The sequence below is a fragment of the Pieris brassicae genome, chromosome 8, assembly GCF_905147105.1.
Source record: "Pieris brassicae chromosome 8, ilPieBrab1.1, whole genome shotgun sequence".
NCBI lineage: Eukaryota > Metazoa > Arthropoda > Insecta > Lepidoptera > Pieridae > Pieris > Pieris brassicae.
Window position 1 is genome coordinate 2,585,902 of NC_059672.1, and position 15,036 is coordinate 2,600,937.

Sequence of the window (15,036 nt, forward strand, 5' to 3'; positions counted from 1 at the left end):
AACACATTGCTCTGTGATGTCGTTATAACAACGAAAGTCAAACAAACAGCGCCAAATTATGTTTCAAACGTGGCTTGTGTTCTTGGCTTTAGTTTAAATTAAACATAAAAATCGTATTTTTTTGTAAGCGCTATTTATATAAACATTTTAATGAAATTTTACTAAAAAAAGAATCAGTTAATTTTTTTGGTTTTGTTTATGGAATTATGAAAAACTTCTAGTAATTAAAAAATCTGGACACAAAAATGGCTCAAAAGTATGAATATTCCTACAAGGACACAGATTTACCATTTTGGCTCGATGAATTAACTAAGTAAGTTTTGAATATAAAGTATATAGTCAAGGTGTTTAATTATACTGTTTAATATTTTTTTAAATCATTTTCAGAGACGTGAAAGAGACTCATATAAATGAATCACTAAATGATCCCATTTATGAGCCATATAATCTGAAATATGATTACGGAACAGATAATCAAAGGTAATGCTAGTTAATTACATATAAATTTGAGATAAATTTTATCTACAATAATACATTGTATATGCTCACGTTAACGCCGAATTATGTATGAAAAGTTGCGTATATACATAGTTTAACATTAACAATCAGATAAACTTGGCAAACATTTCGCACGTAAAGCTTTTTCTTCTACGTAGTAACTATTACTTTCACTGCGCTATTTTGAGATAAATTCGCATCTAATATATATTATAAAACACATGTTTAAATGTATGTATCATACGATGAATTGTAGGACTCGAAGAACGTCATTAGATCTAGATTTGCTATTGAAGTCTGAATCGAAACCTATAGCACACTCAGCGGGAACGTTACGATACAATCAAAACAATGGTATGTTTAAATAAAAGTTTTTTTTTTACTTTTTTGGGTAATCATAAATCTGAACGTTAATACAAACAAAATGATGGTGTAACCGCGGGGCGTAACCGTATTTAAAGAAAGACCCAGTTGCAATTTACTTAAAAGAAAATCGCAAATCGTTAGACAAATCTTTACTTTAGTTATTCCACGAAATATTTTTTGTCATAGTCTTATCTCAATCTATATCAAAGGATATCTTTACCCAGGTTATAAACAAAATGGAAGAAGAAAGAATTTCACAAGTAAAACGGAATGGGGAGAAGCAAAAGATGAGATAAACAACGATTTCCTAACTGATCTTTTACCACACTATGTTACACCACGCCACAAGAGAATGAGTTTGGACAACGACTTTAATGACGTCATTGTCGGGCCGCGTGAGTGAATTGTTTTAAAGTAACCAATAATTTTGTTTTTTTATTTATTAAAAAGGTTATTTATCTTGCTATGATATTAGTAAATCTAGGTACATAAGGTGGCATACACTCTCCACCTTTGCCTTCGCCTTTGTTGTGCAACTATTCTAGTTTCAGATTTTTCTTAATAACTCGATTCAGAGTAGCATTGTTCGTGAAATCGTCGAGGAAAAAGCCTTTTACATTTAGCTTAGTTATGAGTTTTGTATTACTATCTTTTAACAAGAATTTATTAACTCGTCTTGGTTCTCTCTGACCGAATACTGTCAAGCATTCTACACGAGCTACGTTATTGCTATTCGTATATTGCCCATACACAGTAAGTTTAAAGCATAGTTATATTCTAGGACTTCAAAACGCATCAAAAAACCTTAATAAATTTACGAATGATACAAAGGTAACTAATACAAAATCAAATTATACGAAAGCGAGTTTAGAGGTTGATAGGAAAAGTGAATTTGTGATACCTGAGACACCTGAGGGACGATTGTTGGAGATGAAAATATATTCCAATTGGGGTGACAAATATTTGGTTGGATTAAATGGTATTGAATTGTTCGATTGTGAAGGTGAACCGGTAATAATTGATAAAGTGAGTTGGATTTAATTGATAAGTAGATCGATGACATATAGATAGATTGATGTTAGATAGATTGATGTTAGATAGATTGATGATAGATAGATTGATAGTTGGGTTTATAAACCTACCTTCAAAAAACATCGTGAGGAAACCTTGCCTTAGACCCAAAATGGACGGCGTATGTCAATCTGATAGACAAAAAGACTCTCTACTTGCCTATTTAAAAAAAAACAATCTCAATAATCTGATGCCTAAAAAGTGGCCACTGTTTTTTTTATTAGCATTTTTACTTCAACATAATTTGGTACCTGAATATTTGGGTGATTTATCAAATCCCTTGAGCAATGAAATTAATTCGCAAAACCAACAGTCGAATTATGTATATAGATATTTAAAAAAAAAAGATAACACACAGTTATCTTCTAACACACAGACCAAAATATTTAGCACATTTTCTTATAGAATGTAATTTAAAACAAACCAACGCAACGTAATTTCTTTGTTTTAAAATTTTGACAAATATGAGAATGTTGTCCGAGCAATGGCGTTGCTGTACTTACAAGTTATCACACAAACTACTAGAATTAAATTTTTGAACTGATTTGACTTTAACGTTATTTACAAAGTGTCATATGGCAGTGACTGCTGGCAGAACGTCATTGCTCTGTTATATATATAATACAGGAACTTTTACTCTTATAAGCCAGTTAAAAATCATTATATGGATTTCTTTCGTTAATTGTTTGAAAACCGTATGAAAATATAAATATGTTATTTTAATAACGTTTGTATATGAAGATAGGTTTGGTTCGTTTTTTTTTTTTTTTTTTTTAATCTCGCTGTTGGCCTTAAGGGCCTTTACAGCTCAGCTCGGGCTGTTTTGGCGAGCGTAGCTCGGCCAGAATGGGGTTTGGTTCGGTTCATTTGGATAGGCTATATTGGTATTTCACAGACTACGAAATGTTGTAAGAATATAATGAGTACTGTAATAATTAGCTGTACTAACTTTTTTAGATTTGGACTGATTCAGACACCGGTGACCACTCAAAGTTTGGTCACATAGAGAATATAATAGATGGTGTGGTACGAACAAGAGATGATAAACACACGTGGAGTGCGCCTGCGCCTCAAGGATTGCCCATTGCTTTGACCGTTCTATTGGCTAAAACCACGAAATTGGCTTTGCTTAGAATTTGGGTATGTATCATGATTAAGGGTATATTTGTATGTGTATAGCGTAATATAGCAGATTTTGATGAGATCTTCTTTTAGCAAATTAAAAAAACTTTATATTTGAAAATCTAATCTAATTTGATCAATCAAAATGAAGACAAACATACATCCCTCAAACATTATTTAAATATTAAAAAGTATGCTGCTTTTGACAGTTCTATCAACTATTGAGAAGTTCATGCTAATAGGTAGAAAATATTAATTCAAAATTCTAATATGCTTTTGTAGAATTACAATAAATCGCGAATATACTCAGCTCGCGGTGTTCGTTTGGTTCAAATAAAGTTGGACGACCAAGTTATATTCCAAGGAGAGATAGCAAGAGCAAGCGGTGAACTCAAAGGAAACCTACCCACACTAGGAGACGTAAATATACACTTATAACTGACCCTGGCACTTTAAATCTGGTTAAAATCTAAATTTCCTAAAATTATTTTTAACACTACTTTAGGAAATACGTCAAAATCTGTTCTAACGACATCGAAAGGACTACTCATATGGAGCCGTAAAAAACCTATAGTCGTACAACCAGTACCTAATACCCACCGGAACCTTTGATTTTGGTCAATATAACCGGAATGTTGTTCTAAACGATGTCGTCGTAAACGCTTTTAATTGTATATTGAATTTTGTCCTTTATCATAAATATTGTGAATACATATACATTTAAATCTTTATATAAGACAATGTTGACAGAAATGGCGTTAAAAATGAGGGTAGAGCATAAAACTTGTAATTTTCTTTCTAATTCCTGCCAGTAGATAGTGTTTTCCTCGTGTAAGCTATTAAGGGATTGTTGAAATATATTAAATTTTTAGACAATTCTCTTCACGAAAGACGTGGCGATGTTGGAAGCGATTTTTGAAAATGATAAAAATTTTCAATCATTACTCAAAGACAACGATCCTTTAGTTGAATTAAACACAGCTGACCGTCCACCTACAGCTAATGATAGTAAAAATAATCTACCAAATGTTATAGAAGAACCAAAAGCTCCCGAAGAAAATGAATATTTGGCAAAGGAGATAAAGTTGACTTTAATGTCAAATTGGGGTCAAAAAAATTTGATCGGATTAACAGGTATACTCTATGAAAGAATTCTTAAAATGTTTATTAATAAAATATATTTTTTCTAAGCGCCACAATTCTTTCATCTGAAATCGAATCCATAAATTTTTGATTTTCTAATCTACATTATAATAAAATCTCTCGATCTATAGTTTCTGAGATAGTCTAATCCAGATAGATATAAACGAAAAAAATATAATTTATGCTAGATGACTCTATAGAAGAATACATGTTTTGTCATGACAGGTTTCAAAACCTAACCCACACACAGCCCACGCTTATAACGTATCGCAGTCACATTCTCAAATTCACTCTCACGCACACACACCCAGCCATACTCTCAAATACACTCACGCACCCACACAAAGTTATCGTCACAAATACACTCTCATGCACACAAACACAGCCATTTCCTCAAATACACACTCACGCACGCACTCATCCATTCACCTAAATACACTCTCACCTACTTACACGATATTTTGTATAATTAGATATAACATTACTTTCTTTAAAAAAAATAACAATGTATATTCCTGTAGTTTTAAACATGCATTGAAGAGCTATAGTCCCCCAAACATAGGGGTCTAATATAGGGACTAACGTTACATCAATTTTATCACAACTCTGTTATGAGATGAAATTATAAATATAATATTGTTTTTTATTATTCATACAAAATAAATATAAATTTACCGAAGCACTCATCTGTCCCTTTTCATCACAGCGTAAACACAATTCAATGAAAGAAGAAGTATTTTGGTTAAATAAAATCGATAAACACAAACTGAAATCAAAAGACCCTGTGTCAACAGCTTTATAATAAAATCATAAAGTAATGTTGCCATAACCGTGTATATTAACTAACTTCCGTGTATATTTTAAATAAATAATAACAATAAATCGTTTATTTGCAAAGGAAGTGGTATATTTAGATCGGTAAATTATAAAAATCCGCACAACCATATAAAAAAGGCATGCATATTAATTTCAGAAAATCATATGATAGGAACACTAGCACTGTCATGATAATACATTATTATTATTATTAGAGCTTTATTAATTAACACATACAACAAGTGGTTAGTTTACATTCCTTAATATTAGTATTAGTTTTGTTAGTATAAGTTTTTAAGACAATTTAAGTTAACAATCTTTTTAGTGGTCTAGTTTTTGTATGGCACCTTTTAGCCTCCTCCATATTTTTCCGTTTCACGTCTTGAGCAACATTCATCAAGTTTAGTTATTCTTCTCAATTTTAAGATGCTTCTTTGCATGATGATCATACATTAACCTATTTAAAATTGTTGTCAAACTTTTGCTCTCAAACTTGCCCACGCTATAAAGCCACCTTGCCTTTAAAAATATAATCAACTTCCGCTTGAAAGCAATACACGGTAGTGATCTGGATCTTCTAGGGCGCTGCTAAAATAGGTAAAAAATTTTTTTTAAGGCATTGATATTCTACATAATAATACACCTATAGACATAATTCGGAGTTATGCCTATACAACGTACGCAGCTGACGATAAAAAGCTTGAATATGGATTTATTGATTGTAAAAATCTCTTCAATGGAAGAAATATAACAACCGAGTTTGACGATATGTGGTGTACAAATTTTACGCCTGAATCTAAATTTTGTCATATTGTCATGGAGCTACCCGACCACACTAAGGTAACTGGTAGGTATTTTTGACTTTATTTCATGATTATATAATATAATGTATCTAATCAAATAAATAAAAATGTTTTACTAAAGAAATATACATATACATATATATATATATATATAAAAGGCCACCAGACCCTACTGATAATAATAGGCGTTTTGATTAATATAAAAATTAAATCAATGTTAGAATCCCTGAGATCAATCAACTCATGTGCGATGCGCGTCCACCGAACGGAACAGGGAATTCCCCGTCCTGTAATAGCCCTTAAGTTTTCAAATTCGTATTATAAAAATAATAGAAATATCAACTACTCGTAGCAATTACGCCTTGTATTATTGACTGTATCTAAATAAAATTAAGACGTTTTTAATATTTTTAGGAATTCGTATATGGAACTACAACGCTAACATGGAATTATCGTATATCGGTGTGAAAGACTTACGCGTAACACTAGATGGCGCTTTACTAAATCAACGACCGATTCTATTACGGCGTGCGCCTGGCGATACATTTTACGATTATTTGCAACATATAGATCTCTCTTCAATGGATGACAGGTTACTACTTATTTATCCCGTAATTTTATTAAAAATAATGTTAGATTTTTGTATGGTAAACTTTAGCATGGTATTTAATACGAAAAGATATATTCGAATAAATTCCCGGTGATTTTTTGTATAAATTGTATGAAAAATGTTATTAGTTGTCTTTATAATAATGAATGAAACCACTGGCGCTACCTCATAGGTCTGGGTCTCAGATTTTATTTTGATTCAGATTTAACAAAAATAATACCGCGGTACAAAAACCCTATATGGATCACGTCTGTAGAATGCATCATATATCTGTTTCTTTGGTCATGTATTTTGTATATACCCGTCAGCCTTCTGTGCCTGACACACGCTGTCAATTTTCATGTCTGAAGTCTGGTTTCCTCGCGATGTATTCATTCACCGCATTTGTGGAGCAAAACTTGCATACATAGAAACATACCACGTTGGTCTACCGTGAATCAAGTTGCGACCTCAAAGTTTAGTGTCGCAGGCCACTAGTTGGCTTAGAGGCCTAATATTAATTAATTATTTCTAACATTCTACGACATGTCTCAGGCTCAAATGGCTTACTTGTAAAGAGTGTAATCGACAGACAAGACCCATGCAGAGTCTTTATGCCACAAGATATTTTGATAGATGTCTAACCTCAATTTGGTAATTTTTAGTGTCGCAGGCCACTAGTTGGCTTAGTGGCCTAATATTAATTAATTATTTCTCACATTCTACGACATGTCTCAGGCTCAAATGGCTTACTTGTAAATAATGTAATCGACAGACAAGACCCATGCAGAGTCTTTATGCCACAAGATATTTTGATAGATGTCTACCCTCAATTTGGTAATTTTTAGTGTCGCAGGCCACTAGTTGGCTTAGTGGCCTAATATTAATTAATTATTTCTCACATTCTACGACATGTCTCAGGCTCAAATGGCTTACTTGTAAATAATGTAATCGACAGACAAGACCCATGCAGAGTCTTTATGCCACAAGATATTTTGATAGATGTCTAACTTCAATTTGGTAATTTTAACTTTTCCATTTATTTTAAGGATAAATAACGCTGACAATTTAGACCGTGCGTTTGAAAGTAATTTGAACTCGGGTGCTCCGACAGGTTTTGTTTTGCAATTGAATATATTTTCAACTTGGGGTGATCCGTACTATGTTGGCCTAACTGGGGTAGAACTTTATGATCCTCAAGGAAACTTAATCGAAGTTACTGAAAGTAGTAAGTATTTTTAAATATTTATTTACAACTAGCTTATCCGGTAAACTATTTGTTGTCATGTAAATTGTAAAAATTTAAGCATATACCTCTCATCAAACAGCACCGGTCTTAAGAATTCATTTCATTTTTAGTGTAAATATAGCCTATGACTATGTAATTTTTTTAAAGTCGGTACAGTAAGTCCAGAGATTACCTCCAAATAAAGTAAAACTTTATAGTATTAGTAAAGATAATAAAAATAATCAAAAAAAATATGTCAGTATTATAAATATGAAAAAATAAATATTTACCTAGGTACATATCCCTTCTAGTAATGTAATAAGTCTAAGTATAATATTATTACGAAGACGGGTCGACTGCAATATTTCTAGATTTTTCCACTACTTAGAGAACTTTTCAGCAGGCTGTAATATGATTTCTGACCGTTTCAGGAGAGGGTCAATCACATAGTAGAAAATTATATTTTCGATAATATTACCCTAGCTTTCAGGAAGCTGTAACCTTTTTTCAGTCAGTTTCAGAACATGTGTAGTCGATTGGTGCAGTTTTCAGGAGACCCCTTTGATGAAGGAATATTCTAGACCAAACTTTCTAGGTGTGAGACAAGGACGAAATGATACGAGATAGAGGGAGAAGATCGGAACTTTCTCGAAACTAGACTGAGCACTCTAGAACACCGTACGACAAGGACGGAGCAACGTGCGAAAGAGACAAAGAGTGCGGACGTTCTAGAATTGTGCAATCGCTATTCGGTAGCAAGCTTGCCTAGAGAGTTCTCGAATATTATACCAGATTATTCTGAGCGGTATATAAGCAAGCCGAAACGCGACGAGTTAACTTTAGTTTTGAATGCGATAACAAGAGAGAAACACCGAAGCGATAAAGTGCGAATAAAGTGATTACAAGTGATAAAGTACTGTGTGAAGTGTGCATAAGTGAAGTAATAAGTGATTGTTTTTGTGTGTTATAAGTGCATCTCTGCAATTAATTTGTGCCCATAAATTCCTCATTTCCAAATTCTCGATCTTTTTATCTACCTGCATTTTCAGATCACCTAGTTTTTCTCCGATACGGTGAGCCTGTTCCTCCATCATCTGATGAGCCTGCTCCTCTTGACGACGTGTCTGTTCCTCTATCATACGACGTGTCTGAGCCTGTTCTTCCATCATTTGGCGTGCCTGTTCTTCTTGACGGCGTGCCTGTTCTTCCTGACGGCGTGCCTGCTCCTCCATCATTTGCCGCAGAGCAAGAAGGATATTGCCATCGTTACTTTCGCCTATGATATATATATAAAACTAAAGTTAACTAGTCGCGTTTCGGCTCGCTTATATATCCCTGGGAATAATTCTAAACAATATTCGAGAACTCTCTAGGCGGGCTTGCTACTGAGTAACGATTGCACAATTCTAGAACGTCCGCGCTCTTTGTCTCTTTCGCACGTTGCTCCGTCCTTGTTGTACGGTGTTCTAGAGTGCTCAGTCTAGTTTCGAGAAAGTTCCGATCTTCTCTCTCTATCTCGTATCATTTCGTCCTTGTTTCACACCTAGAACGTTCGGTCTAGAATATTCCTTCATCAAAGGGGTATAACTAGGCCTGAAAATGCCTGAAAACGGATCTCCTGAAAACTGCACCACTCGACTACACATGTTCTGAAACCGACTGAAAAAAGGTTTCAGCTTCCTGAAAACTAGGGTAATATTATGGAAATTACAATTTTCTATAATGTGATTGAACCTCTCCTGAAATGGTCAGAAATCATATTACAGCCTGCTGAAAACTTCTCTAAGTAGTGGAAAAATCTAGAAATATTGCAGTCGACCCGTCTTCGTAGCAATATAATAAGTAATCTAAATCCCAAATGCTACTGAACTGATATTGATGAAATTTAACCTTAAAGTCATATCATTTCTGAACTGACGGTCATAATTTTGAGAGAAATGCATCACAGATCATCATAATCAAACATTCTCGTCACCGTTTTCGAAGACGGTTAGAAAGACCTAATACTTAATTAATAGAATTTAACTTTGAAATATCTAGTGATGCTTTAACTCACTTTCACACAAAATTTAATTTAAATTTGGTGAATTTAAAATATTTGCCAAAGAATATTGTTAATTATTTCAGATGTTTGCGCTCAGCCGGCAAGTGTAAATGTTCTCGATAGTGTCGCTAGGGATGTGCGCACGCCGAGTAAACTTGTCGATGGTCACAACTCTAATGCAGCTGATGGACAGCACTCTTGGCTGGCCCCTATTCTTCCAGAAACTCTTAACAGGTAGGTTTTTATTTTGTGTAAAGTTTATAAAGGAAATTGTAGGAGCTAAATGCAAGGGAACTTAGATTAAAACTGATTTGGATATTAATCAGTATATTTGCATTCTTATAATTCTTTCGTCTCGTTCTCTCAAACTGTAATTACGCTGTTATGAAAAGAGATAAGTACTCGAACGATAAATCGGTAGAACGGAGCCAGTAAGGTGGTAAGACATACAACAACATTTATATATGTGTATAACCTCAAAACTATATCTAGACGCCCCAAAATATTTATAATAAAACATAACTAAATATGGAATAAGACATTAAAGTACGCAGTATTAATTTGGCCTCACTAGGTACGCTGCACTGATTTTTTTACAAACAACATATTCGATAGACATACGTTAATGAATAAAATAAAATAAATATCAAAATATTAAAGAAGTTTAAAAATTGAAAACGTTTTTTTCCCCTTTCTTGGCCGGCACTGGAAAAAGTTCTATTTGGTCTATGCGTGTAAGAAACTTTTGTAATGAACATTTTAATTTCGCCCAAAGGGCCGGCTGTAGTCTTTCGCCCATACCACTTTGAGTTATTACATTATGCACAGACTATATTGTACATTTTTGTAAACTATGATTATATTGGAAAAGTTTTGTTGTATTTCCAGAGTTTTCTTCGTTTTCGATGCTCCCGTATCTGTTTACGGTATGAAAATTTGGAATTATGGTAAAACGCCAACTCGAGGTGTTAAGGAATTTGGGGTAAGAATTAGTTATTAATATTAACATAAACACTTTATCAAAATTAGGCCATGTGATATATAATTGACAAATTTAAAAAATATTTCGGATTCAACACGTTTTTCTCATTAAATTTAACAAATTTACTCTATCTCAAATGAACATTTAAAGAAAAGTATATTGTATTGTCTTTGATTAACATAGCTTTTACACATTGACAGAAAACAAATTTTTAACCGGGTTAAAGCTATTTGTATTATTATAAACGTGGTCACCGTGACCACGCACGCTGTAAAGCACGCGAAACGTCGGAAAATTTAAATTTAAAATTATGTAAAATAATACAAATAAATTCGGTTAAAAAAATGTTTTCTTTCGAAAAGTATATTTTTCATCGGATATAAACGTGTTAATTTAGAATATTTTACTATAATTAGAATATAAAATTTAATAAAAACTTAATAGTTAATACACCTGGATTTTAAACTATGAATACTGGTTATAGTCGATGAGTAGAATTATTTTTAAATTAAAAACTAACACATCAAACCTGTTCGCGGGTGTAAAACTTAAGAGATAATGCAACCTTAATTAATGTATGTCGCAACTAGCTTAATTAGCCGTTCAATTAACAGCCTAGCCTTTTAACTATACGCCGCCGTTTAACTAACGGCCTGAAAGATATTAAGCCGTAGCGTTTGTTACAACATTTAATAAACTAGCTGGCTAATGCTTGGGCCATTCGTACGATAGAGTCTTTATTTGGCAGAAATAAAAAAAGATTTCTTTTAAAATTAAATTGCTTAAGTCAACTTCACATTATTATTGTCACTGCACACTTCCATTGTACTTGTAGTTTTTCATGAAACTTTGGAAAACACCATCAAAGTTGTGGTTTGCCAACGCCATATTGACAGTTAGAAGAGTTTCGTTTCGAGTTCGAGTTTATAATACGCCACTTTACGCCAGTTTCTGAAACTTGAAATTTATTTTCATACATATCTTAACGCTTAATACGATTCATCATCCCGTTTAATACACCTCAGCCCGAGCCGAGAGGTCTAACCGAGCGCTCTAACTCGAGCCCCCAGAAAGGCACCGCTCCCTTACGTGAAGAACCCCAGATTCTGAAGGTTTTTCTGGATATTCTTACATTGATGACAATGTTGTACCGTACGAAATTCAATCAATTGAAGATCTTATTGAGAAAGGGAATAAGATACAAAACGAGGCCCTAAGTGATAATGATGAAGACGAAGATGAGTCAACTGCGTTTTTGTCAAACGCCCAGCCATTATCAGCTGTTGATGATTTAAGACACTAAGTAGCTACTTTGGATCAAAATGAAGATGCACTGCAAAAGTTGAATTATGTTGAAAATCTTTTAATTGCTAATACATCAAAATCTTTCTGTCAAACAAAAATAAGTGATTATTTTAAATAATGTAATTATAATTACACTAGGTATTTAATATAATTTATAAATGTATAATTTAATATCTATATATACCAAAATTTGAACATAATACATAATAGTATGTAGTACGTTTTATTTTTCATATCCCGTATAATACGCTTTCTCGCCTAAGACGCGTTTTTGGTAGGGTTTTACTGTAGTTAATTGCGACATATATAAAGAATTTGTTGCAAGTATAAAAAGCTTAGCTATGAGTTTAGAAATGCAGATTTTAAATAATCTGTAATAACAAGCCAAGGCTGTAGTACATTTGCCCACTCGGGCTTACAAGGCAAATTGTTTCCAGGATATTATATGAATTTATTTTTTTATAAATATTGTATAAAGCTGATTCAATTTAGAGATGAATAGATATGGCTGATGAAAAGTTCTCAGTTAGATGTCTTTTGTAGGTACTAATAGATGATTTGTTAATTTTTAATGGAAGTCTAGAAATGGTCAAAGGTGATACGGTAGCTCCGCAGTGGATTTGTTTCCAAGATGTCGATGTTGAGAATTTGACACCGAGGTGCGTAATACATTATACCAAATATTTCTCAAACAGGTTTACGTACTTTTAGTTATCGCGTTCATTATAACTTGGAGTTCCTGAGTTCGATTCATGACGAAATAATGTTCGAGTTTTCTCAATAAATATTTGCCTGAAAGCAATGAAACCGATGCAGGTTTTACGGGACTTTAATTTTACAAGTGTTAAATTATTTTATCAAATAACACTTTTTAATATTTTTAAAAGCTTTCGAAATTATTGAAATCAATACTTAAAATATATTGTAATTTATTTTTAGTAACTTGACTGTCCTGGATTCGATTTCTAGTGAATAAATGCTGTATCTGTACGCACAGAAGGCTTATCTATGCCTACATATTATATTTCATATTTATATATTTTAGCCCATCGGATGCAAGTCAACTAACAACGACAAGTGGTTCATCAAAATCTGTGGATCAAAACGACAGACCGTACACGAGCGTATACGCAGTGCGAGCGAGAAAATATCTTTAATTTTAGGTGAATTGTGTGTTTCGTATGTGTGTTGTAATATTCAGACATAATAATGGAGTCTAGCGTCTATCATATAGATAGACAATGTTTTTAAATTACTACAAGAAGCAACTTGATCAAAATGAATGATCCTAAAATTTAACCCATTTTCATAAACCAATATAAACACAGTTTTAACTAAAGCAAACGTCTCCTTCTGTAATATAGCGCGCGTTAAACAAGATAACATTTTTTATGCAAATATCTGTCATAATTTACGTGGTTTTCGTGATGTTTATAACCTTCAAACTCATGATAGACTACACTAAACTAGGGGCTTGAGACATCTTGTCACATTTCGACAGGCGTGACCCACTAACGCTTAACGAGTTTGTATGGAAAGCGTCACGTGATAAAGCGTGAGCTGTCATTGTCATAATGTGAGCTAAAGTCAAAAATGGTTAACTCTTTAATGGTTTCGTCAAGTAATTCAATAGGATAAATTTAGTATTTGACAGTTCGAGAGAATCGACTATTCGAACGATGCTTGTTTATGCTTTAGTTCCGATTACTCCAGGGGTTTGAGATAATATCATTTTGTGACAATCGTGACCAACTCACTCCTAACGAATTTGTATGGGAATGACATTAGCTCACGAGCTATTCTCAAATTCTCTAGGCGTATATAAAAAATATATAGTTTTTTTTCGATCATATCAATTTACTTATTGTTCGTGCTTTTATTAGTAAAAGAAACTAGACTGAATTTGTTTTTGTACATGTCATATGGTGGAAATTGTGAATCTTAGTAGACTGCACTCACGCCAAATATCTAGAATAATTTATTTCCAATGTTATCACTTGTTGACTGTAGAGCGCTTGTAAACATCATAAGAATTGTTTTATGTGGTTCGTGTAAATTTTATACAGAAATAAAGGTATTTTGTATGTATGTTTGTTTAATTTTCTTGACCTTAAGGCAGGATGTCAATTTGAAAACAAATATTTATTGCTTCAAAATTTCTGGATAGTATATAAAAACTGGTGAGATTACTCACTCTCTTGTTTCTTGATATCCACGACTGCTATAAAGCGTTGATTGCGTTTATACAATCGAAGATGTTTTCACATCCCACATGTCGAACAAACGTTCCAGAAACTCTCCAATTAACAGGTTATGTCGCTACCATAATGACATTGCGCAGAGTTTTGACATTTGTCATGGTTTTCTGGTCTCAGCTAAGAGTAGAATTAGGACACAGAATTGATAACTTATTTTCCTGGTTCAAATAGTTTCTTTTATTGTTTGTATTAACACTGTTTATTGTATCTACTTGATTACGCTAGTTGTGTCCACGTGTTATAGGAACCACCGCTTTTTATATTTTTGTATGTATGTCAATTTATATCATGGGTTTTTGTCTAATTATGTGGTCCAAATAGATTTAAAAAATACCCTCGAAACATAGGTCCTTATGAAATTGGCGTACTCTATGGGAGAAGCAAAAAATAGAATATATGTAATTCATCAAAGTATGTACCATTGCTATACATACACTTATTCCATCTTATAGGTAGTTCATTGATCCATTTTGTCCTTTACCCTTTACAAAAAAAAACTCGTGCGTAATAAAGCGATGTAATATTTTCCATTTTAAAAATAGTTAATCAAAGAAGAACATGAAAAGAATCATGGTTTTCGAAAAACATTGGCACACGTAAATATCTGTACAAAATCTTGTAAAAAAATTGAATTTGGAATTCCTAAACAAAGAGGAGACATATTTTGAGTTCAAAGTGGCCAGTACTAATATTAAGAGGAAAGATATGTTCTTTGTATGTTAATAATAAAATAAAAATAGAAAATGGGCCGTCTAGAATGCTTCATTATTCTTGAGTTAAACTAACCGCAAGTTATAGACAAGATCGAAAT

At 32.9% G+C, this 15,036-nt stretch overlaps 1 protein-coding gene across 1 annotated transcript; it reads left to right on the top strand.

The window, feature by feature from the left end:
• Positions 1 to 63: 63 nt before the first annotated feature.
• Positions 64 to 14,053, top strand: LOC123713645 (katanin-interacting protein-like). The gene is made up of 15 exons (XM_045667417.1): positions 64 to 313; positions 388 to 480; positions 755 to 852; positions 1,089 to 1,259; positions 1,646 to 1,890; positions 2,893 to 3,075; positions 3,340 to 3,477; positions 3,930 to 4,191; positions 5,633 to 5,863; positions 6,234 to 6,411; positions 7,458 to 7,636; positions 9,764 to 9,914; positions 10,569 to 10,662; positions 12,511 to 12,626; positions 13,013 to 14,053. The coding sequence occupies exons 1-15, from the start codon at positions 246 to 248 to the stop codon at positions 13,122 to 13,124; spliced, it is 2,319 nt and encodes a 772-aa protein (XP_045523373.1). The 5' UTR covers positions 64 to 245; the 3' UTR covers positions 13,125 to 14,053.
• Positions 14,054 to 15,036: the final 983 nt, after the last annotated feature.

Coding starts and splice junctions, on each gene's coding strand:
- LOC123713645 (XM_045667417.1), top strand. CDS start 246: ATGGCTCAAAAGTATGAATATTCCTACAAGGACACAGATTTACCATTT. Junction 1,891..2,892: donor AACCGGTAATAATTGATAAA/GTGAGTTGGATT, acceptor TAACTTTTTTAG/ATTTGGACTGATTCAGACAC. Junction 3,478..3,929: donor ACCTACCCACACTAGGAGAC/GTAAATATACAC, acceptor TTAAATTTTTAG/ACAATTCTCTTCACGAAAGA.